The following is a 23,035-nucleotide window of genomic DNA, read 5'->3' on the forward strand; positions in this document are numbered from 1 at the left end:
GAGCATCTCCTCAGCTAGGTCTCCATCCTGCTGGGAGACACGAGACGTGAGCACGTCCCAGTGTGATCTGCGGGCTGTCACCCGCACGGCTCTGCGATGCCATCCCCTCGAAGGGCACAGAGCCAGCTCACGGCACGGCGGCTCCCGGCATCCAACTCTACCTCTTGGCACGTGGCAAGGCTTCCCACCACGCTGGCAGCACGTGCCGGGCCGTGACCTCTGCAGAGTGGGGATAACATGGGGGGCTTTTGCTTCTGCGGGTCACCCTTCTGGTGAAAGGAAGGCAACCGCATTGTCATCTTCATCACATGCAAATTAAGCGTGACCTGTCGCCTGCTAACGAGGTGCCAAGGCTGGCAAGGCAGTTCCAGAGTAGCTGGATGGCCAAGATGAGGGTTATCCTCACGGCCAACACAACACCCTGGGTCTGGCACGGCTATGAAGACACGGGTGAGTCTGAAAGGGCTGAAACATGGGAAATGCAAGTGTGGGTTGGAAGGTTTTGGGGATGGAGGAGGAACAGGACAGGGTAGGGGCAGGGATCCCAGATTTTTTTTCCACTTGAGATTCCTCCTGTTATTATTCTCTTTGTTGCTCAGCTATGGGTCCAAATTCAATGTCAGAAATAAACGAGGACTTTGAAATACAAAACAGGAGTGATTGCTGTTCTTTCGCAGGCAGCACAAAATGGGGTTGCCTGGAAGCTGTACTGGTGCAAGGATTTTTCCCTCCCCACCCTTCCTGCTCCCACTTTCCTTCCTCTTCTGTCCCTCTTCCTCCCTTGCCTCTGGCCTAGGCACATGCATCCCGAAAACACAGTTTTACAGTTTAGCTCTTTATTGTGACACAGAATTTTTTAGTGTGTTTTGGAAATTGCCCTTGTAGTAGAAGAATCGGCCGGGCAGACCAGAGAGATGGCTGCTGTCGTCTGTGCCCTGCTGCGGGCTGGCCTCTGCGCCCCACCGCCTCCAACTAGAGTTGTTTGGAGATGACGACAGCAGCGACAAGCTTTCCCAGCTCACTTCTCAGTAGCTTTCTAGGAACTGATGGTTTGTCTTGTGTAAAATCCTCTTGGTGGAGAGGGAACAGTGATGACTAAGTCCTAGGAATCCTTCCTTGCTGAGCAGGCTGGTCTACAGGGACTGGCTCCACAGCCAAGCCAAGTGGGGTGGCTTCAAGTGGTAAAGTCTGGTTCAAGGGGCCTCTTGCCCCTGAACTTGGAAGGGAAGTTCGGCCTGGCAGCAGTCAGGGTGACTTGAGCCGACACGACCAGCAGCAAGCCTTCCTGTAGTACCAGTGAGAGCACAGCTTCACCTTCAGCACCAGCACGCAGTTGGCTGTTGCTTTGTCTTCACAGTCTTCTTCTGGGGAGCAGAAACATCCACAGAAGGTGTTAAAAAGGAGATGTGCTTCTCCAGCAGAGAGCTGGACAGAGCAAAGGGCTCCCAAGGGCTCCTCTCCCCTCCCTGCCCTCCCAGACTTACCTGGTGCCTCTGTGGGGCACGGCTGGAGTTGGCACGTCTGCCTGGCTTCTGGTTTGGAAGTGGGGTCGCAGCCCTGAGCCAGCGCTTCCCCCTGGTAACACTTCACCTCACGCAGCCGCACACCAGCACCGCACGTCTTGCTGCACTGTCGGGATCGAGAGAGGAAAGGGATCGTGAGAGGCCTTTTCTACATACAGTTCCCAAGTTCTTTCTTCCAGTGAAGCCTCCCGGTCCCTGCTTTGGAGACTGTTCTTGAGGAGGTTTGGGTCAAATCCCACACTGATCTCAAACTTATGCTCCCCTTTTGTTGCTGGAGGAGAGCCTCTCCGAGCCGGGGCTGGCGCAGAGCAAGGGGGGAGTTTGCGTTCATCTCTTTAATGCAACTCGGAATTGTTTTTGCTTTGAGTGTTGATGCTGTGACAGAAGATGGAGAAAATGGCTGCTGCAAGCCAGGCCCAGCTTCCCCTGTCCTCCCATTCCCTACATGTTCACCAGTGAAAATCAAGACAGAACATTGACTCCTGGCAGAGGAGCAGACACGGCTGCATTGCCTGCAGCGCGGTGCATGCTCTTGCTTGAGGCAATAATCCACGTGCTCTTCCCCAGCTCCTGTTTTCCAGTCCCTCCACCTGCTGCCCAGTCCAGCAGCTCTGGCTCAAGGTCCCATCCAGACCTAACAGCCCTCGGCAGAACAGGCTGCTAGAAAGCCTCAGTGCAGGTCATGCTCCACCAAGCAGGGTTACGAGACCTGCTCTCCCCCTTCCCCACCACCCCGAGCCCTACCTGAGACCAGGAGGTAGTGAACCATGTTGAACATGGCCTCCTGAAGCAGGCAGCTTGCTCCTCAGGTTTCTGAGAGGCCTCACAGCGCTTCTCGGGGTACTCCCTGTACACACCATTCTCCAGGCCTGCACACAAGACGACCCGGGTCTTCATCCCTCGCCCACAGCTGGCATCACACTGCGAAAGAGAACGTAACAGCCAGGTAACAGATGATGCTCATCAGCTGCAGAGCTTCAAGTAAGATGGCCTCCTGCTCAGAAGCAAGGTGCTTAACGCATGTGCTAACACCAGTCTAACAGAGGTAGTGCTGCCCAGGCCACAGGAGCAATGGGGGTCTGCAAGGGAGCTGAATTTCTTAGGGAGCGAGGGCAGGAGCTGGTAATTAGTGTTTATTTGGGATGCCGAAGTCACCCTGGCTGGCCCTGAGAGCAGCTACCACAAGGCACCTGGAGCAGCCAAGGTAAGACTACAAGAGGCTGTTTCTGTCTTATGTGTACATATGCTCTCAAAAACCGTGTAGCCTATTCATGTAGCAACCTACATCTTGGAGCACTGACACGCTTTGCGTGGGCCCAGACTGGTACACTGCAGGTGCTTTGCATGGACAAGTACTGCTGAGCCCAAAGCTACGCAGGCTGAGCTGGGAGCTCTCACTCTCAGGACACCACAAAGAGAAGCAACAGGATGTGATTCTAGCTCAGCTCTGCTCCCTGATGTCCATGGAGGCAGTTGCCAGCTTGAGATTTCACTGCTTTGTGCCCTTCACCACAGCCATAGCTGGCTTGCATCTGCCCTTGGTCACCCTGTGAACTCAGAGCTGATCAGCCAAGAGAACACAGCGAAGGCAAAGCAGCTGGCACAGGCAAAGGGGGGGTGTTCAGCTGGTCTGTCAGAGTTCAGGTGAGTTTAATAGCCTGGACACAGCTGAAACACTGCACTGCAGCACTGTTTGTGACCCACACCACAGGCCAGAGCAGGAGAGGGTTATGGGACTGCCATGGGTACCCAGGTTTAACCAGTTTGTGCTCGTTACTGGTGCTGGAGAGAGACTCAGCTGAATGCAGTCAACAGCTATAAAGGGTAGCAAAAGGAGAACAGAGGTTTAGCTGTGGTCGGAGGGGAGAGGGTTTGGCTGCTTCTTTGGTTCTCTAGAAACCTTCTTCCTCAGTGCTTTGTGAATCTCTGTTTTGCTCAAGACTTTGAAGACAAGCCCAAACCCCACAACGGACTCAAGGTGTTCTTCTGGGTGCTCTGGGATTTGGATTTGCTTGTATCAGGAAGCCTAAGGCCTCGAGCTCTTCAGTAACAGAAGGGCAGTAAGTAGATTGGCAGAGACTGATTGGTAGAACGGGGCACCTGGACCATGTTCACTGGACTCTTAGTCCTAAGGCAAGTCCACAGCCATGGCCTGGATGTGACTTCCAGGGCAGGTATCTGGGCTGTAGTTCAGGTTTACCTCTGGCTATTATTTATCAGAGATGAAGCTGGTTTTGTTGCGGCCTTCTCTTTAGTGATGGGACCAAAATCCTGGGGGGGTGAGTGCATGTTCTGGACAAAGAGCTCTGCTGAGATGTCTGCAACTGCCAGCTGGGAGCCAGAGGTGTGAGAGGAGGACAGTTTCCTTCGGACATTGCTGCCCTCCAATGGAGGTCCCTGGGAAGGCAGCAAATGCCACAAACTTTGGGGTGGTCTATAGGGTATGGGAGGGACAAGCTGGGGTATTCATTATTCCTTTCCTTTTCCTAAAAGGAGCTAGGACAAGGTTACAGCTCCATGGCTGGAGGTCGCACCATACAACCTTGCTCCACCAAGGGAGCCAGGCTCCCACCATCTCCTGGGGGATATGGGGTGGGAAGGAGGGCTGAGGACATAGGGCTGGGCTGGGCTTTACCTGGTCCCATTCCTGCTCCACCCAGTGCGCAGGGCAGTTCTTGTCTCCACACGGATGGACAGCCAGGGGCTTGGCGGCTGGGTCACACTGCGAGTTGGAGATCACTTTGCCTTCCAGGTTGCGACACGTGATGAAGCGGCTCATGCGTCCCTCACCACACGAACCTGAGCACTTGGAGGAACAAAGGGCATTTAGACACATCAGAAAGCGGGATGGTGGAGCAGTCAGGGTTGGTGGTGCCAGGACACCCGAGTCCAGAGCCTAGCCCTGCCACTGGGACTGTGGCACTGGATCCCAAGGGTCAGGGGCTTCCGTTCCCCAGGTGCTGTGAGCTTCCCAGATTATTGGATGGAGCTCGATAATTGAATGGAGCTCACCTCACAGCTAACCAAAATTTACAGCATGGAGAGGCAAAAATACAGATTATTCTAGTTTCTTTAGCTTAGCCTCTGCCAGAAGAAAGACAAAAGAGAGCAGCAGCATGACAGCCCACCAGCCCAGCACCCCCGGCACTGGGTGCAAGGAGAAGCAGACCCTCCGGACTCACCGGGCCCCAATCCGAAGCGGTCCAGCGGCGGTCGCAGGGGGGGCCTGTGCACACCTTCTCGCTGCTGGGCTTCCGGGACTCGTCGCACAGGGGTGCTTCCACCGAGCAGCGCACCTCCCGCTTCATCGTCCCCTGCGTGCCGCACCGAGCTGAACACTGCAATGGCCATACGGTGTCAGCCCAGGGCTTGGAAGCAAGGAAGGGGGACGAGCAAAGGCGAGGGAGGCAGCCATGCCTCCTCCTGTTTTCCTCCCACTGCACTAGGGGAGAGGGGAAGGGCCCCAGGAGGGACAGAAAAAGGTGGGTCCGTCCCTATATCTGCTGCTTAATCACTCTGGGTCCCAGAGCTCCAGCACTCCAAGATGCCGAAGCCAGGACTGCTACTCAAAGTCACTGGGCAGCTCCACTGTCCCAGTCCCAAGCAGGCTGTGGGAAGTCAATCAAAGTGATTTCAATTGGGTTTTAGCTCCTCTATGTCTCTATGCTGTTTTCTCATCTGCCCTTGGTGAAATCCTTGGGAAGAGGGAGGCAAAGCCTCTTGCTGATAGGGCTTTTGTTTGGTCAACGTCCTGCTTGAGAAGTGACCTTAGAAAAAACGTTTTGCAACGGCCTTTGTTTGCTGAGCAATTCCCAAACAGGGGAGCTGTGGGTAAAGGCAGCCCTTGCTTCCCCAGGGTGCAGTAGGCCAGGGTCTTCCTCAGTGCCCAACATCAGCCAGCCACCTTCCTCCAGGCCCCAGCCCACCCGCAAAGCTCCGCTGCTGCCTACCTCGGACCACTCGGAGAGCTCCCACTGGGGCCCACAGGCTTTATTCTTGCAGGCTTTTCTCTCCATGGGCCTGGCCAGCCCGGCTGACTCACAGAGGTCGTCATAAACAGAGCTGTCAAAGCCTGGAGCCAGGATCTTCCAGCAGCGCACAGTGCGGTACTGATAGCCCTCACCACAGGTCCTGGAGCATTCGCTCCACCGGCTGGTCTCCCATCTCCACGAGCAGTCCCCAGGAGAGAAAGCACAAAGGAAAACCCAGGTAAGGGGGACAAGGGACATGGGGCAGCTGGGGAGTGCCTGGACTCCCTGACTCTGTAGCTGCTGCTGTGAATCTGCTCATTATATGTCTGTGTTAAGGTGATGCTGGTCTTGAAAGCCAACTCTGCCCTTAGCAGGCAATTTAGACAGCAAATTCCTTCCCTCTTTTTGCTTACAAGGGGATACAAGGGCTTAGATGTTCAAGTGTATCTATGATTCTTAAAGATATGTTGTCCCCGTGGAGAACTGATGTTGTTTCCACTCACCTAGGCTGGCAATCTCTCCCTGTGCAAAACTCGTGAGTAGGTTCTGGTCGGGTTAGGGCATCGCAGTACGTCTCATCCACTTCCACTCCGTCATACCGGACACACATCGCGTAGGAGGTGCTGATACCTGCTGGGCAATCAAGACCCTCTCTTGGTCAGGCTCCATCAGATCCAAAAGCCTCCTCCCACCATGATTAAATTACTGGAGTGCTCACTGCATCTGAAACTCTACCTGCCATTTTAAAAAATACCAGTATTCTCTCCATCAACAGCCAAAAAGGACCTCGCGTGATCAGTCACTTGAAGCCAAACCTACCTGAAGTGCACGTGGAGCTGCAGGGGGCATAAGCTGAGACTTTCCACCGATACATGTCTGCCAAGCTAATGTCATCATGGCCCACGGGGCTCACATCAAACTCATTGCTGTGGAAAAAGGAGGTGGCATGAGCTAACAATGAAAAATTGCTGCAAACATAGTGTATTTCCTCCTCACTGTCTTTGAAGATGGGAAGAAACCTGGTGTTTCCACTCTCCAGCTCCCCCATCTTGGGTAAGATGGACCACTGATGAACAGAGAGTGTAAAACCTTGAACCACCTCCTGAAATCAACTAGCACGGCTGTGAAAAGCCATGGATCAACATCCCCCGAGAGGAGGCATCATTCATGGTGAAACTTGTCTATATTATGGTCTTTCGAACATGCGGATGCCCTCAGCCTCAGTTCGTGTTATCGCCTCAAGAGGTATGATGTTTGGTTGGAAAGGGGAGCTCAATCAAGGTCTCTTATCATATAATGTGGCCCTTGTTTTCCTGCCAAATGTTTATTGAAGTTACAGAAGCATGTGTGCCCAGAAGGATGGGACAGAAGGGGCATGATGTGCTGGTAAACGTGTGTATGTGACGTGCTACACACTCCTGGCCTTCTTTACGATCACATTAGTGTTGGCCCCCCAGGTCCTTCAGAACCCATTTAAATGGATCCCTTAGAGGCAGGAGCGGGGCAAAAAATACATTCTGGGAGCTCTGTGTCAAGGCAGTTGTGCCAGTCTGTCTTTGGAGGACACATCATTGGTCAAGCATCTACAGCAGCTGGAAGGATAGACGCTGGAGAACGGGGTCATGAAGGACAGCAGTGAGACTACCAGAGGACTGGCTTGACCCTCCCTCCCCAGCTAACCAAGCTCCTGTTTTGCCCAGGAAATCAAGTGCCACCTTTCAGTGCCAGGAGCTTGCAGAGGTTCTGCCTGGCTGATGTCCACGGTTGGGCTGGCACCTAGCAGAGGGCTCTCCACAGATGCCATCGTGCTGTAGTTGGCTGCTTCCCCCTGACTCCCAGCAAATGCCTCCACCTTCAAGTCCTCCAGTGAGTTCTTACGGGCCGGTGCTTTGCGGAGGCCCTGTGGCCACCGGGCAGCTGTCTGGGTCCGTAGTCCTGCTGTGGAGTTCCTCGGGGCCAGCCTGGCTGCCAGGTGCTGCAGCTCCCTGCAGAAGGCAGTGTTGTGCGGGTCTCGGTGACACAGGCGCCTGAAGAGGCGAAGCCTGGAGGACGCTATGCGGCTGTTCTTCGAGAGCTCAGATCTCCTCATGCTGTAGGGTACGGCCGTGCTGATAGAAATTTGATTGAACCTGAGAGCTGGAAGAAAACACAGGGATGCTTCAACTATGGAGGCAAAAACCATTCAGTATTTGGCCTCAAAATCATAAATTGCCACCAGGGTGCATCAACAGGCCCTATCTCCCTGACCAACCTCACACACACACTGCCCATTGCTCAGGACCTCCATTTAAGCTCAGGCCTGGGCCTTCAGTCCCAGCCTGAACAATGTTGCAGGTGTAGTTTGCTCCTGAATTGTTGTTTGGCTTTCCCAGAGTGACCTCAGATTTGACTTGTCACTTTGCTTTCACCTGATAGTCACTGAACTGTTGCTAGGACCTGTTGCTGTCGCTGCCCTGCTTGCCAAGCTCAGGTGGTGTGGGAATGCTCTGCCTGATCTGTATCGTGGCCACCCTTTCCCAGCTCCCTGTCCCTTACAGAGCTACTGGCCCTTGCTGCTCCTTGACAGTCTCCACCCTGCTATTAATCATCCTTCCCTCCTGTCTGCTCTGATGGTAAAGCCACCTTAGATTTCAAGAAGATCAATGTGGGATGTTTGCTTTCAATGAACAAAATGGGAGAGAAGGAAAAACAAAGCAACCAACCCAACTCTGTTTCTCCACCAATTGCTGCTGCTTCCTCCTCCTCCTCCTCTCTTGTGTTTGCATGGTAGACTTGTCTTATCTGGAAGTCATACTTCTCCTTCTCTTCACCTTGTTCCCAGCTCCAGTTCTGCGTCTGACTAGAGAAGTTGGTTTGGAAGAAGTGTGGGTGGCTGAAGCCTAAATCTTCATGCCCTTCTCTCAGAGGAAGCTGTTCACTGGTGTCATCTGGCGACAGGGAGAGCCACGTGGCATTGAAGTCCTGGGCAGCTCTGGAGTTGGCTGGAATGGGATGGTTCTGGCTGGTCTCTGGCAGGTGATGATAGAGAGGTCTGTCTACAGCAGGGGCTGCAGTTCGGAGAGGTGGGGTCCGTGGTACAGTGTAGTCATAAGTTATGTGTGGCATTTTCCCATTAAAGTTATAGTACTGGAAGCAACAGGGAAAGAAAACAAAACTTTTTATTTTAAGGACATATATTTCCCAGGGACCTCTTCTAGCCACATCCATTTGGTGATGGATGTTAAGAGAAGATAGCATGCTCATAAACCCGAGGAAACCTCCCAAGACAGTATCTGGCTTCCTCGGCCACCTACATACTCAGGTTTGGCTCGGGAACCAGGTTAATATTCCCTTTGTCTGAGGGAGGCTCACAATTTTGGGACAGGCAAGACAGGAAAGCCTAAAAGTAGCTCCTCACTTACCATGGCGTTCAGAGACTGGTTAGTGGGCCCATGAGCCATGATATACTCCAGCCCATCCGAGTTCAGGCTCGAGGGCCGCCGGTACTTGAAGATCGTGCCAGCTACCCTGAAGTTCTGGGGGTTGTCAATGGCGGAGTTGCCGTTGAAGAAGAAATGCCCAGATTCATCTGCAAGGGCTTCAAAGAGAGAGAAAAGGGACAAATGTGATACTCTGTGCAGAACGCTGGGGCTGCACTGGCACTGAGGAGAGCAAACAGCTCATGACCAAGAAAAGCCCAACAGAAAAGAACCGCAGGCCCTCCAGTGTCCATCTTCCACATCAGATCAGATCAGAGGTGTTCAATGCCTGCTGCTTTCATTTCCCTCTCCAACAACAGCACAAATGTCTTCACAACAGGGACTACCCATAGTGAGCTTGGTTTCCAAACGTCCCTCCTGCCGCTGGCTGCTGGAGGTGTGGTAGCCTTGGTTTATGGAGAGATGAAGCGCCCCTGGGCTACCCTGGAGGGAATGCTCACAGATAGCTCCCTCATACCCCGAGCCCTCTTCCCACCTCCCAGGCAGCTGAATTGGCATCTCCACATCCATCCGGCTCCTCTGCTTACCTAGGATGTTTTCTGTTTTCCTGCGCTCAATGATGAGGATGTCCGTGGCACCGGCGGGGATGTTGGTGACGAACACGTAACCTGAGGAACAGAACAGGAGGTGAGGAAACCCCAAGGACAGAATAAAAAGGTCTGGGTAGGAAAAGCAGCTTGTGGGAGAAGTGTGTGTGTAGGAGGGCAGCATGCCCTTCGGGGGCAGGACACTAAGGACATAAATGCATGTTGCACCAGCCTGTGAGCTCGAATCCCAGCTCCTCTCTGAAGTCCCATTACAAATCACCATTACAGGTCTCAAAGGCTCAGTCTGAGCACTGCTGGGTTTGGAGTCAGGAACTGCACAAGTGTAACAGACCGGCTTTACACGTGAGGATGAATGTGCTCTCACACTCATTCTGGCAAGAGCACAGAAAAAGCTTACTAGTGATCAGGGCTGATGCTGAACAGAGGATGGAAAAGACCACAGGTCCCCCCAGCTCCTGACACAACGGAATTTGTCTCAGGAGTAGCACAAAAATTGACTTTTAAAGGGAGAGGAAATAAGAAGGCTCTTAAGGTCGCATGGTTTGGCAGATTGTCTTTCACACTAGAAATGTCGGTCTTGTCCGTTCTGTAAGATTTTATGAGGACTGGAACGGGAGGCCAAAACTGTATCTGTACTGCTAGAGGGGTCAGCACCATCACTCCTGCTCTGGAAAGAGGCCTGAGTGCTTTTCTAGTCTGGTGTCTGTAGAGAGTGAGGCAGACTAGTGAAACAACAACAGCGTGAAATGATGTTCCAAAACATCCTCAAACCACAGTTAATTAATTACTAATGAGCATAGCACAGTCTGTTGCTTCTGCGGGTGGAGGAATGGGCCATGAGGTTGCAAAGGATGAATCTCAGCCTGGTTTCAGAGGGACTGTCCCTCAGCTGTGCCAGCCATAGGACTGGGGAAAGCAGGAGGCCAAGGGCAGGCATGCTGTGACCCTCATCATAGGAGCTTAAGTTTCAAATGAAGACGTAGCGCAAGTAAAGGAAGATTCAGTGATCTCTTCACATTATCTGAGGTGGGCAAGATGCCAAGATCAATAGGTACAAATAGATCCCCAGCTGCTTCCTATTGTGAAGAGGTGAAGTGAAACCTTACCGGACTAATATACAGCACATCAAACCAATCTCCTCTGATGATTAAGTGAAAAGGACAAAATACAGGCATTTAAGCAGGGGTGGCACTCGTCAGCTCTTTCCAAGCAGCTGAGAAACTCCTACCCGCATTCAAGCCAGTCACCCTTCATGCCAGCTGGTGGTAAGAAGTAGCAGGTGAAGTCTCCGGACTGTGGTAGCAGGGAGTACCTATCTGTGAGATTGCCTTTCGGAAGCTGCCCGAGACACGGTGGCAAGTGCTGCCGTCCCCTCCACACACCCTGCATCTGTCCATCGTCCGGGGTGAGTACAGGCTCCCGTCGCACCCAATTGGCTGCAAAGAATACAACAAGAGAGGGTTTCCTGGGGCTGGCTCATGTCCACACGTCAGGGTCTTTAAGGAAATGCTACCAAGCTCTTTTAGTGAGGTTCTGGTCGGGGTGTAGGTTAGCTTGGAGTGGAGCAATGAATGAATCCAACAGCAGCAGAAAGTCACCTGTGCAACTTGTGACCATCTACATTGTGCGCCTGAACCTGGGGCAGGGGCTTGCACGCGTAGGTGAATGGAGTAAGACTGGGGTAAGCTGTTCCGGTTCCTTCTGTCTCTGCATTTAGGCCATCCTCCTCACTGACGTAGAGATGTACACCACCACCCTCCAGCAGATGCTGCATCCAAGGCAGACCTGCCTGAGGTTGTAAGGTACCTCTCTGTGATGCTATATACAACCACCCTTCATCTTTGCCATTTGAGGGAAAAATCAAATGTAAGATTTTAATTTTTTATATATTAGATTACTATGAAAACAAACCTACAATTCTAGTATTCTCTGTGCTGGGAGGAAAGTGCTGTCACTCAGTGGGAATATGTGGATGTACCTAATTCCTTCTGTGTGAACCTCTCTGCTCTGCTCTAGCCCACGTGCATTTGAGAGTGAATGTAATTACTCCACGCCAGACCTCGGTTTCAATTCCCTACTGGGACCCCTGGCCGTGTGATGACCAGGAGGTCCAGCCAGGCACTTAAACTCCTGATTTCTGTACTCCTTCCTCCCAGAGCCTCACCTCACACTTCCCATTGATGCAGACCCCTTGATAGGTCCTGTCCTTGCAGGAGGTACCATCCTGTGCTCGGGCCATCAGCTGCCTCTCTCCACTCCGGGTGGTGCACTGGAGGTCACACGGCTTGTTGGAGATACTGGTGTAGTCATCTGAAGGGACAAAGGCAGAAAGTCACCAGGCAGATCAAGGTGCTCAGAGATAGGCAGCGAGGAAGGGGACTTTCCTCTTATCCATCCTGATGGTTTGATATCATCTTGGATGTTCTTGCTGCTTGAGATGAGACCCCAAAGCTACAAATTTTGTAGTAGTAAAGGGGTCATGGTATGAGGCTGCAGCTGGGGACCACACCTAGCAGAAATACTTCTTGCTGGCAAACCCTCTTCCCTGCCATACCCTCTCCCCTTCACAGTGCCATCCCCTGTGCCAGACATGAGAATCTGTATCAGCAGATACCAGGCCACCCATAAATACACAAGAGCAAGCAAGACCTGTAAGAGGGGTACTGACTGTGTGGGGCTGTGGCCAGCTACACTCCATCTAGCTGAGCAACTGAAGCTAGAGGTGCAGATGTTCTATGTCCCCTTGGCAGCTAATGGAAAGAGGAAAAAAGTGGGTCCAGAAAGAGGGTAACATCTTAGATGAGCTCAGTCTGGGCCTCAAGGGACAACTGGCAACCCCTGTGAAGCAATCTGTCTCGCCTGTGAAGGAAACGGATGGGCATCCTGTTCAGAACTACCCACCACCAACCCAGTGGGAAGCATGCTGGGTGACAGAGGCAGCCAAAATGGTAGAAGGCACAAAAAGCGTGAACACCCACTCTGCCAAGATGACTGCTGGTTAGCCAAGACAACTCAGAGAAGCCTGTGTCCTGTCTGCCCACCAGTGCTTGCTGATGTAGGATCCAAACCAGGAGCAATATGGTGAGAGAGGAGGCCTGGCTGGGTGGAGCGGTTCTGTGAAGAGACAGGGAATGATTTCTCCAAAGCAGGGAGCGCAGGGAAGCACTTCCAGACCAGCCAGGAGCATCCATCCCTTGTCCCCTGGGACCTTCCCCTTCTTCTGTGTCTGAGAAGATCCTGTGGGTGTTTTCTCACCCTTAACCCTTATCTTTTGTGTGAAGCTGTGAAAACCCACCTGGATAGAGGGGCATCCAGTGGTAGTAGCGCTTTCCAAAGGCTTTGGCATTGAAACTGGAGCACTGCTGCTGTTTGAAGCTTGCTGTGTTGGCTGGGCAGGGCTATGGAGGGAATAAATGTGATCAAGAACTCCCCATGTCACAGCCATGGTTGTGACAGCTGCTTGTCCCTGCTGCATCCTCAGAGGATGCACCCACTCCAGGAGTGGATCGTACCCCTTGTCTGCACTCCTCTGATGGACCAGTCGCACCCTGAGTGCTGGTGCTCGTGCAGCTCCAAGTGTGACCCCCCCTGAGTCCTGCATCCCCCAGTGAGGACCAGCCAGTGCTGGAAGTGGTTCTCACCTGCTGCTGGCACAGTTGGTAGTGCTTGGCTTGGCCAACGCACATGGTGCTGTTTGTTCCCTGGGGCATCTGGAGCCTGCAAAGCAGGAAGAAAATGAGCTGGAGGTCTATGAAGGACTAAGGTATGGTGGATGACTGAGAAGTCAGGCCTGATTTCAGGGGAAGAAGTCAGGCAGGCATTTTATCAGACCAAAGCTTTCTGGATCTAGACTAGCCAACATCTCCTCTGAAACACATTTTTCACACTGAAACACTGTGATTTTAGGCTACTCTCGTTTTGGGGCAGGTTGAGCAGATGGGGAGCAACTGCAGTATCACCACCCCCATGTCCCTCCACCTCTGAGCTCCAAAAGGGTTGATGTGACAAAAAGACAATAGACCCTGATGATCTATCACTCCCATGGAAGCGCCCAGGATTTGTAGTGACCAGGGGAGTTGATTTCAGGATTCACTGTGCAGTAGGCAGAGAGATGGCACCTCTCATGGGGACTGGCCACCTTAAAAGATTAGCAGGAAAGGCTTGGTGCAGATGATGGACCAAAACCACAGGAATTTCTCAACACTTGATGCTTTAGCTCTGGCTAGCAGGAGTTATCCAGGGGATACTGGAGTCCTTGACTGATGCAAAGGTGAAAAAATTCTTGAAAGCTGGGAAGACATATGGAGAATGGCCAAGACCACAGATTAAAGCAACGTGGTCTGCGTAAAGATCAGCAGCAGCCAATGCATCAACAGTATTGGGAACTCAGGATGCACTGTGTAATGAAGAACAACCCCACAGGCATATTCAAGCTGGACTGGCTAGAGGTACCGCAGCTGTCCCCCCAGAGCAATGCTTTTACATGATGTAGGCAAAGCCTAAATTTGCACCAAAAGGCTTGAAAACTGCCACCCCTTTCAGCTGAAGCAGAGGCTGCCTGCAGACTCAGGCAGAAATTGTTTCATGGGCATACCTGGCTCACGCTTAAGCCATTCTCCTTAAAGCTGCAGAAACCTTTTGGCTGGGTTTTGAGCTTTTTTTTTTTTTTTTTAAAATTTAGACTTGATTCCTGGAGTAGAACTCCACAGCAAAGCCCTCTCCTCCCCAGCTGCAGAGTCAACGATAGAGCAGATGCCAAACGGAGAGAAAAGTCTCTCTCCTGGCAGCAGGCAAAGGGCAGAAGGGCTGCTCTGGCTGTGCGGGGTGTGGGACAGCCCCAGGCTCCCTCCAGCCCCCTGTTTCCCACTGCTCTCCCATGATGGCCACGGTGTGCTGGGGAGGAGGAGCAGTGGCAAGGACGCTGGCAAGCTGGGTTAGCAGGGTGGCCACGTCCAGACGGGAGGTACTGCAGCACATCTGGACCCTCACCGTGCTGCTAACCAGCCCACATAAAAGAAGATTTCTGCTGCAGGAAGGAGAGCAGGTTGGGGGCCCTGGCTTGAGCTTCCTCCGCTCAGGAGTGCATCCATGCAGAAGGGAAAGGGGCCAAGCGTGGGGCGGGCAGCCCCGTGGGCTTGCTGTGCTGCAGGATGCCGGCTCTCATTAACATCTCGGGAGCCTGGAGCAGAAGGTTAGTGAGGTGCTGGAGGAGGAGGAAGAGGGCTTGGTGGCAAGATGAACCGGAGGAGACAGCAGGAGTTCAGGCAGCTGAAGTTCCCCAGCTCGCCCCACGCCCACAAACCCAGTCCAGCTGACACCAGGACTGTAGCAGCTGTAAGGGACAAATGTGGCTGTAAGGGACAAACGGAGATGCTGTCAGGTGACAGCCAGATAAATGACAGAGGGAAAAAAACTTGCAAGCTGTGCAGGGAATAAAGAGGTGAAATTGCTGAGACGTGGCTTAGCTGGCCGCTGCCAGGAGTAAATCAAGTCCCCAGAAGGTGTCTGGGAATACATACCACATCCTTAGTGCAGGAACTGGCTATAAATCAGGGGTAGGTTGGGCAGAGCAGCCACGGTAAACAGGGGTTTGCAAAGGAAAGGGGCAGAGGAATAGAGCTATCCTTCTCCAGCCTACAACCCCGTCACCTTCAAGTCTCCGACAGACCCCATGAGGGGACCAACCCCTTGCTCCCCATCAGACAAGCCAGGCTGAGTGGGTGACGTGTTCAGGGGGCTGTTGCCTGCCCCACTGCAGCGTGCTTCTCCCTCGTCAGCCCTCCCCACCACTGCCTGCTCTCTGCCTACCCGTGGGCAACAGCCGCCTTCCTTTCTGAGAGGCTGCAGAAGAGGGAACAGCTGATCCTGCAAACCCAGGAGGTTCAGCCTCAAAAGGCAGGTCAGGGGCACCCCACTTCTCCTCTGCCACTTGAGACCTGGCCAAGGGCTCAGGCTGGGACATGACTCACCTCTGTCGCAAGCAGTGCCTCTCCCGGGACATCACGCCTCCTCCACAGGACCGGGAGCAGGTGGACCAGGAGCTCCACTCTCCCCACCACTTGGTGACTTCTTCATCCCAGGGGCCAGCTCCATCTGCTGCCTCACTACTGTCCTGACAGAAACAGAGCATGGTTAGCTGGAGAACCTGGCTCCTCACCACCCCGGGCAGAGAAGGGCCTTTCAAAGGCAGCTCCTCCAAGGACCATGGCACCTGGATGCCTTCTAAATGGGCAGCACTGGGACAACCATGCCAGGATCAGGCCCCTATGTGGCCACACCAGGCTCACACGTCTCAAAGTTCAAATTTCCCTCCAAGACTGAGTTGTGCATGGGAAAGAGGATGCCTCTGGGATCTCACGACATGATGCGGAGAAGGGCTGTCAGGCTGGACGTGTGTGACAGAAACGCCAGCTGCAGCCTGACCCCACAGCATCGCTCCCAGCCCGGGTCAGAGAGAACAGCAGATCGTGGCTCACGCTGCCCACCTGGGTCTGATGCACTCTCAAGGGAGGAGAGGAAGAGCTGTGGTGCCTGGCCGTGCGGAGCCTGCCTGCAGGGAAGCCGGGGGTACACATCTGTCACTCACTGGAGCTGCATCTCGATGAATAAACTTCTCTTTGTGACTAAATCAGCTCAGATCCAAGCTCCTCACCCTCCAACCCTCACAAAAGTCATTTCTAAGAGTGCTTCAGAACCAGAGCCTCCTGCAATTGCTGTTGTCCCCTCTCCCCATGCAGCCCGCTATGCTCCGAGGAGGATTGCTCCCTTTCCCAGCACACCTTGCTGGGGCTGAGCCTTTAAATTTGGCACACCTGAGCTCATTTGGCCCCACAGTGGTCACTACAGCAGGCTGCTGTTGGCTGTGCCTCCACAATTCCCAGCAGGTAAGGGATTCTGTGGTTTTACTCGGGTTTTTCTTTTCCTTGCAATATTTTTGTGGGCAGTCTGATAGCCCAAAAGCTCCCAGGGACTTTGGCAAAGTAGCCTGTGCAGGAATGAATTTGCTGTTTACTAAAATACACCTGTGAGTAGTGTTAAATGCAGCAATGAGTTTAACACAGGACAGTGACTGGAAGGGTTTTATCCAGCTGAAAATGCTGACAGTGTTTTAGTATTAGTAGAAGAAAAGGAATGATTTGTGTGTGTGTGAAGTCTGCTATGTTAAAGGAAGGGCTCAGGGAAGCTGTATCAGTACTACTGGCAGCAAAACATGCTGGTTTGTGGCAGTGGCTGATAGTCCTGTTGCAAAGAATTGGTCTGCAAAGCATAACTGATGGATGTGAAAGAACACTCGGCAGGGTTTGCTGATCATAAACGGGCTCTTCACTATTTTGGTTGATTGTTTCTTGGCTTTATGTTCTTTCATGGTGTAATAAAGGCAAAGTGTTCTTCATCTCGTAGGGTAATTCCTGCCTGAGAGATTGTCATTTCTCCAGTCTCTGCCAACAGAACATCCTCTGGGCAGAGGAGATGCAGCTGGTTTTATGCAAGTGTTTTTAAGTTATAAATATATATATTTTTTTTATAAGCGTGGTCAAAATGCACATAGTGCCTCTTCGTGGTGATAGCCAGAGCATGCTGAAAGTAACCTACTCTGCTGTAAAAAAGCGCCTTGTTACCCGATACTTTACTCTCTAGTGATTGCAGTAGTTGGTTTGGAAAACAACACAACAAAACTCTTTGCTGTACTTAGATGTTCTGGCTGGAGCTGACTTGCCTGACAGGGACCAAATGCTGTGGCCAGCAGCTGAGTTGCTTAAGAGAAAAATGAAATTTAAAAGAAACAGACATGTTTTCAAAAATACCTTTTTCTCTTCTTCCAAATGATCATCTCACCCTATTTCCTATGAGAATTTTTGCCTGACTGTGTCTTATCAGACTGTAAATGGAAATGCTGACTATGTAGCTTCCACATTTACAAAGGAAAGAAATCAAAGGTCTCTTATTGCAAGGTATTTTCAGCTAAAATCTTTCCCTGACCCCTTTATGCTTCTCTGTGATAAGCATCTCAAGGCCTGTGGAGGAAGAGCTCTTCACAACTGTCGGGAAGGAGAATGCCAATGATTTATCTGGTGTCTGTGCAGAGAGCTCAGCATAATATAGATTCTCCCATAGCTGGGGTAATAATCAAAGCTGGTGTCTTACCACTTCACTGAGTAGTTACATGAGGCGCATGGACCGCCTGGAAGGAAGGCACGTGGACCAAAAGCTGCAATATTTACATAGCTCTTCCCCAGGTGGCAATAAAAATCTGTGTAGTTGTAACCTGCAAGATAGCCCTGCTCCAGAGATCTCCCAATCCAAATAGGTGAGACAGGGAAGAAGGGAAACGGGTGAAGGGAAGCGTAGGACCTACTGACTTGCCTCTGGGTAAGAAAAAGACTGTGTGTGTATTTGGAGCGGTGGGAAGTTGCGGGCTCCTTTTAGGGTTACTGCTCGTGGGTGTTTTGCCTGGCTGCAAGGAGATGTGGCGTGTGGTGGCAAAGCTGAGGTGTGGGGGAGATCAGTGGCGCTCCCTTTGTGCGCCTCTTTCTTACAGTTACAATAGGACACGCTTCTCTCTGCGCTGCGACTTTCAGGAATGACAGGAGCCCAAATGAAGACTCATTGAAGGATGCTAGTCAGAGACTTTCTTTTAATAAAAATTAAATGTGTTCCCCTATATCCATAAGCCCTGTTCCTGCTTCCTCTCTGCGCTGGAGGAATCAATCACCTTTTAAGTAGATTGATTTGGCTCTCAGATTTTCCATGACCAAGCTCCCTTGACTAGGAGCATTTATTTTCTCGTGTAAGCAAGGACAATGCTGAGCTGTCCCCTTGGCCAGTGAGACTTAGGGCATGACTGCCTCTGAGTCCTTGGCCTGGTGATGTGGAGGGGAGAACTTCAGGTACTTAGAGCTGGGCCAGCTGGTTCCAATCTGTGCTGAATTTATTACATTGTCAGAAATAAATCTGCATTAACCATGACACACAAATGGTTCTTGTTTTTAATTAGAGATATTTGCATTTTCCAAATTTCCAGATAATAAATTAAGGACTGTGGGACAGGCTCCAGATTAGATTAGCTCCTAACTTTAGTTTCCCAAGCCCCTCAGCAAATCCCAAGAGCTACCTTCTGGCTGAGCGAATCCCCCCTGCCTCCTCCCCCTTGCAGAAGGAGAAATCAAAGGGGATTTACAACTCTTTTGCGCTCTCCTGGTTATAGGAGATGCTGGAGCTGCTCTAATTTTCACTCTGCTGCAGAATCACAGAAACAGAGCAGGCTAGAAACACAGGAGCAGGAGATGCGCATAGGTCCAGGCTTTATAGGGCTGGCTCTGCCTGGGCATGGGTGAGGGCTCTGCATAAAGGAGGTAAGAGGGTCAGGTACGATTCCTTAGGTGATGAGGAATATAAGGTCTTGAATTTCCATCTGTAGAAAAGACGGACTGTATTCCAGTTCAGCCAGGTGCTCTCTGCAAGAATTTCCCCGGAGGGGTTTGTGGCTTGGCACCCGGTGATTATACAGCTGCGGTCCTTCCTCTCTGAGGCTAACCACGCTCCTTCTGTGCCTCCGCACCTACGCTGGAGGCCACGCGACTGAGCAGGTGAGGGTTGCCCTCCCGTCCCCTTGCTGGGGAGACCAGAGCTTTGAACCCCAACCTGCAGGGAACTTTTCCAGGATAAAATATCCGTCTCCAGATTTGCCAATATCAACGACAGAAACATCGGTCTCTAAGCCAGCATCACGGAAAGCTTTTTTCTGTCTAACCCAAGACCCAGCAGCTGCTTTTCCCCTCTCCCCCCTGCCAAACAAAGGCTGCCGCAAACAAAATGCTTCAGCCCTGCAAAGAAGGGTGGGCCTGGCCTGACATCCCATCAGATTTCCAGGTGGTCTTTCTGAAGAGCTGAAAGGAATAAAATAAATTCTCCGCTGACTCTCTGTCGTGCTCTGGGATCAGCTCTGAGCTACACTGGGTTTCCCAGAAAATAACTGTAATTACCGTGTTGGTGGCCCAGTCTCCTGTGTTGCTTATTGTTATGCCTAATCTTGAGATTCATTAGAGCCTGGGTCCTGGAAAAAAAAAAAGGCTGTCTGGGAGGAGAGACCGCAAACATGCCTGTCTAGTTCCCTTAATAGAGGAGCGTGGGGGGGAAGGCTCTCCCTTGCAGCCTGGCGTGCCTTAAGGGCTGGCCCACCCCTGATGGGCACAGTAGCTGTCCTAAACTTCTGCTCAACCCTGGCTGAGCTTGTAAGACTACAAGAAACAGCAGCTGAAAAATGAAATAAATTCTTCACAGACCTTTTCTGAGGCCACTAACTGCATGTCCTCTACCAAAAATTTCCATGATCCTTTCACTTAAGGGCTTCTCTCTACAGCAAACCACACTGCTTATGAAATACTAAGTAGCTTCAGATGTGTTATTGCCTGGAATGGATGTCAGATTATTATCTGGAAATGAATGACCATGTTCAGCTCCTCTGGTGTGGGTTCCCCCGTGTCATTCTCCGAATAAAGCTGTGGTGATAGGCTCTACCACAGCCCTGAAAAAAACAATAGCATTTGCAATTATGCCCTGATGTTTTACTAAAGAATTGGTGTTTGTGTAAAGCTATTTCTCATCCTGTCATTGTTTTATCCTATTTTGGGTAGACTAGATAGTTTGTATGAGAGATTCAATGTTGGAAGCAGACATAAAACCAAATTTTCCTTAGAAAAGTTGAAACAAGATATTTGAGAAGGAGTTTACCGTGAGGGCAAGGTATCCTGAGGTAAAATGAGCAATGCAGAATAATTTTTATGGGATCAGGAAGAACACTAATCTGGGGGAAAATGGTAGCTTGATAAAGATGTGATATTGCAGCAGATAAGTAACAGAAATCCGGACATATAACGAGGCGCAGATGAGAGGCAAATTAGGAAAACGGGTGAACAGAAGCCAGCGGAGAACAATCAAGTACTGTTCATAATCCTGCCGTGACAGAAAGTTCACAGGCAAGTGCTGCACGTCATTACAAAATACTTGAGGTCATTCCCTTCACGTGGGATAACACATTTACCCTGGGGCAAACCGGCAGAAAGGATGGAAATCTGTGCAGGGGAAGAAGGGAGTAACAGGCAGTGTGTGTGAGAGGCATCGCTAGCATCAGGTTTTTCAGAGGCATCGAATAGAGTCAGCCCCACGTGGGAAGGAATTTGCTTACCCTACCTATGGATTGAGGCTTTCTATGATGCCCTTTGTATAATCATGTTGTATATAGAACATAGTACAGCAAAAGGAACTGCAGGTTAATCCCCTAATGACCTTTTTCTGCGCTGTCTTGCACCAGAGGTACCAATCAATGCTAGCAACCACGTCTGCCAGGCCAATCGCACCACGCAATCCTTGATCAGAGTGGTCTGCAGGGATCCCTGGCAGCAGGGGAGTTCTCGGGGCAGACCTGGCAACAGGACTGGTGTGCGTCTGTCCTGGGGAGGGCTGAGCAGCCCTCCTCCCAGCCCCGGGTGCCCTCATCTTACGTGCTGTACAAACACAGCTGCTGGAGGCAGGCAGAACCAGGAGCAGCCAAGGCTTGTGTACAGACATTGATGGAAGAGTCCATCCAGGTCAGTCCTGAGTGAAGGAATTCACATCTGTTTAGCTTGACCCAGCTTGCTCTGCCTGAAGCTTCTCTCCGACTTAGCCCTACAGTTAAAGGGTAAACAGAACAGATAGATGTGTGTGAAGATAAAAACAAAGTGGTAATGAGACGCTTGAGCTTTAAAATTAAGACAACCCCAGAACAGGAGACGCTGCGGCTCCTCAAACCTGGGTTATCTGCAGTAAAGCTGTGGCAGCTGGTCTCCTCTGTGTTCAAAACAGCTCATGTGAGATTGCTTCACCCCAGCCATGGAGCCTGGGGTGTGGGAAACACAACCCAAACCCCTCTTCCTTTAGCAGAGCAGAATCCCTTTAGCAGCAAAGAAATCCAGCCAGGTTCCCCTCGGGGAAACGGGAGCGCTGAGCCACAAAGCACGCAGTGACCCGTGAAGGCAGGGGCACAGCAAAGCTGGGATTTGTGCCTCCCCTGCCACAATAATGGGGGTGATTCTCCCAGGCCGAGCCTCGGGAAGGAGAAGGGGACTAGCAGAGGGGTTTTGGGGCTGCTGTGAAACAAGTGCCACGAGGAGGGCCAGGCTGAGGAGGTGCTTCGTGGAGGACAGCAGAGATGAGGGGAGCGTGGGGCTTCAATGCCCAGACACGCACCCCACAGTTAGTGGGGAAAGCAGCTGCCTAAACCCACGGCTGGGGTGAGGAAGAGGAAAATCTGTTTGTTTTTAGCCCTAAACTGGAGTCACCTCTCTGCTAGGGATGAACGTGGGGGGCAGCCTCGGCCGAACCCCCAACCAGGGAAAGGCTCTGCTCCCCCATGGTCCTTCTTGGTGATGCTGGGAAGCCTCCTCCGGCATCCTCACCCCCTCGTCGCCCTTTTGTTAGCGCCAGGCTGCTGGGGAGCCGGCAAAGCGTCCGCTCCTCGGGCGAAATTCGGGGGAGACGCGACGAAACCCCTTTCTCGAGCGCCTCCGGACTGAGGGAGGGCAGCGGGGGGGGCACCGCCGAGCCCAGGCTGTCCCCTGGGCACCGGCCCCGCCACCCCGGAGCGCCCCTGGCACCTTCTGGCCCCGGATCCCCGAGGGGAGGGAAGGAAGGGAGGAGGGAGAGGGGGGAGGCTCCGCCGCCGCGGGCCCACCCGCCGCCGCTTACCTTAGCGCCGAGGGGGGCGGCAGCGCTGAGGAGGAGGAGGAGGAAGAGGAGGCGGACGCGGAGGCGGCGGGGAGCGGCGGCCATGCCGTGCTGCTGCTGCCGCTGCCGCGGAGGAGGCGGCGGGGCGGCCCACCAGCGGCGGCGGCGGGAGCAGGCGCCGGCGGAGCGCGGCCCGGCATGGCTGAGGGGCTTAATGACTTTACAACCTGCCCGGGCGGCGGGCGGCGACCCGCGGCGCGGCCGCCCGGCGGGGGATGGATGGGGCTGGGCCGGGCGCTCCTCAGGCCCCGCCGCCCCGGGGGCTCGGCCCCGCGTCCCGCCTGCGAGCTGCGGGGCAGGGCCGGGCAGCCTGCGCCTGCCCCCTCCTACCGCCCGGCCCTTCCTTGAGCTTCCCTCGCCGCTTTGTGCCGCTCCCCCGCGGCGTCCCCGGGGCTGCGGCGTGACACGGCGAGCGGTCCCCGCTGAGCCACCCGGGCTGCCCCCAGCCCCACGCGAAGCCCTCCCTCCCTTCCTCTCCTCCTCCACAAAAACCATTTGCTACCCGCTCCACCTTCCCTGCCCGTAGTGGGCAAGCCGTGTTCCTTCGTGCATCCCCCGCGGCCCTGCTCGGGCTCCGTGCTGGAAGAAGGGCAATGTCACCCGGGGCGTGGGGAGCTGCTCTCGCTGGTGCAGGAGGTGAACCACGGCGAGCCAGCCTCGCGACCTGGGCCTTAGAGACGCTGGAGTTGCCCAGAGGCCTCAGTTCTCAGCCACGGTTTGTAAACTCACATACCAAAGCGCAGCTTAAG

At 52.8% G+C, this 23,035-nt stretch overlaps 1 protein-coding gene across 1 annotated transcript; it reads right to left on the reverse strand.

Annotated features, from left to right (window-relative positions):
• Nucleotides 1-891: 891 nt before the first annotated feature.
• On the reverse strand, nt 892-22,331 carry LOC137672603 (ADAMTS-like protein 2). The gene is made up of 18 exons (XM_068416952.1): nt 22,248-22,331; nt 15,491-15,633; nt 13,163-13,238; nt 12,817-12,919; nt 11,686-11,831; nt 10,834-10,957; nt 9,501-9,581; nt 8,896-9,071; nt 8,197-8,620; nt 7,210-7,630; nt 6,314-6,420; nt 5,998-6,124; nt 5,474-5,687; nt 4,706-4,861; nt 4,159-4,329; nt 2,268-2,444; nt 1,485-1,629; nt 892-1,364 (listed from the first exon to the last, which is right to left on the reverse strand). Exons 1-18 carry the CDS (start codon nt 22,329-22,331, stop codon nt 1,246-1,248), a joined length of 2,994 nt encoding a protein of 997 aa, XP_068273053.1. The 3' UTR covers nt 892-1,245.
• Nucleotides 22,332-23,035: the final 704 nt, after the last annotated feature.

This window comes from Nyctibius grandis, chromosome 21 (assembly GCF_013368605.1).
Source record: "Nyctibius grandis isolate bNycGra1 chromosome 21, bNycGra1.pri, whole genome shotgun sequence".
NCBI lineage: Eukaryota > Metazoa > Chordata > Aves > Nyctibiiformes > Nyctibiidae > Nyctibius > Nyctibius grandis.

Excerpts from the sequence above, each read along its gene's own strand:
- LOC137672603 (XM_068416952.1), bottom strand. The coding sequence starts at position 22,331 with ATGGCCGCCGCTCCCCGCCGCCTCCGCGTCCGCCTCCTCTTCCTCCTC. Across the intron at positions 11,832-12,816 it reads CTGGATGCCCCTCTATCCAG|ATGACTACACCAGTATCTCC; the intron begins GTGGGTTTTCAC and ends TTGTCCCTTCAG. Across the intron at positions 4,862-5,473 it reads AGCTCTCCGAGTGGTCCGAG|TGTTCAGCTCGGTGCGGCAC; the intron begins GTAGGCAGCAGC and ends TGGCCATTGCAG.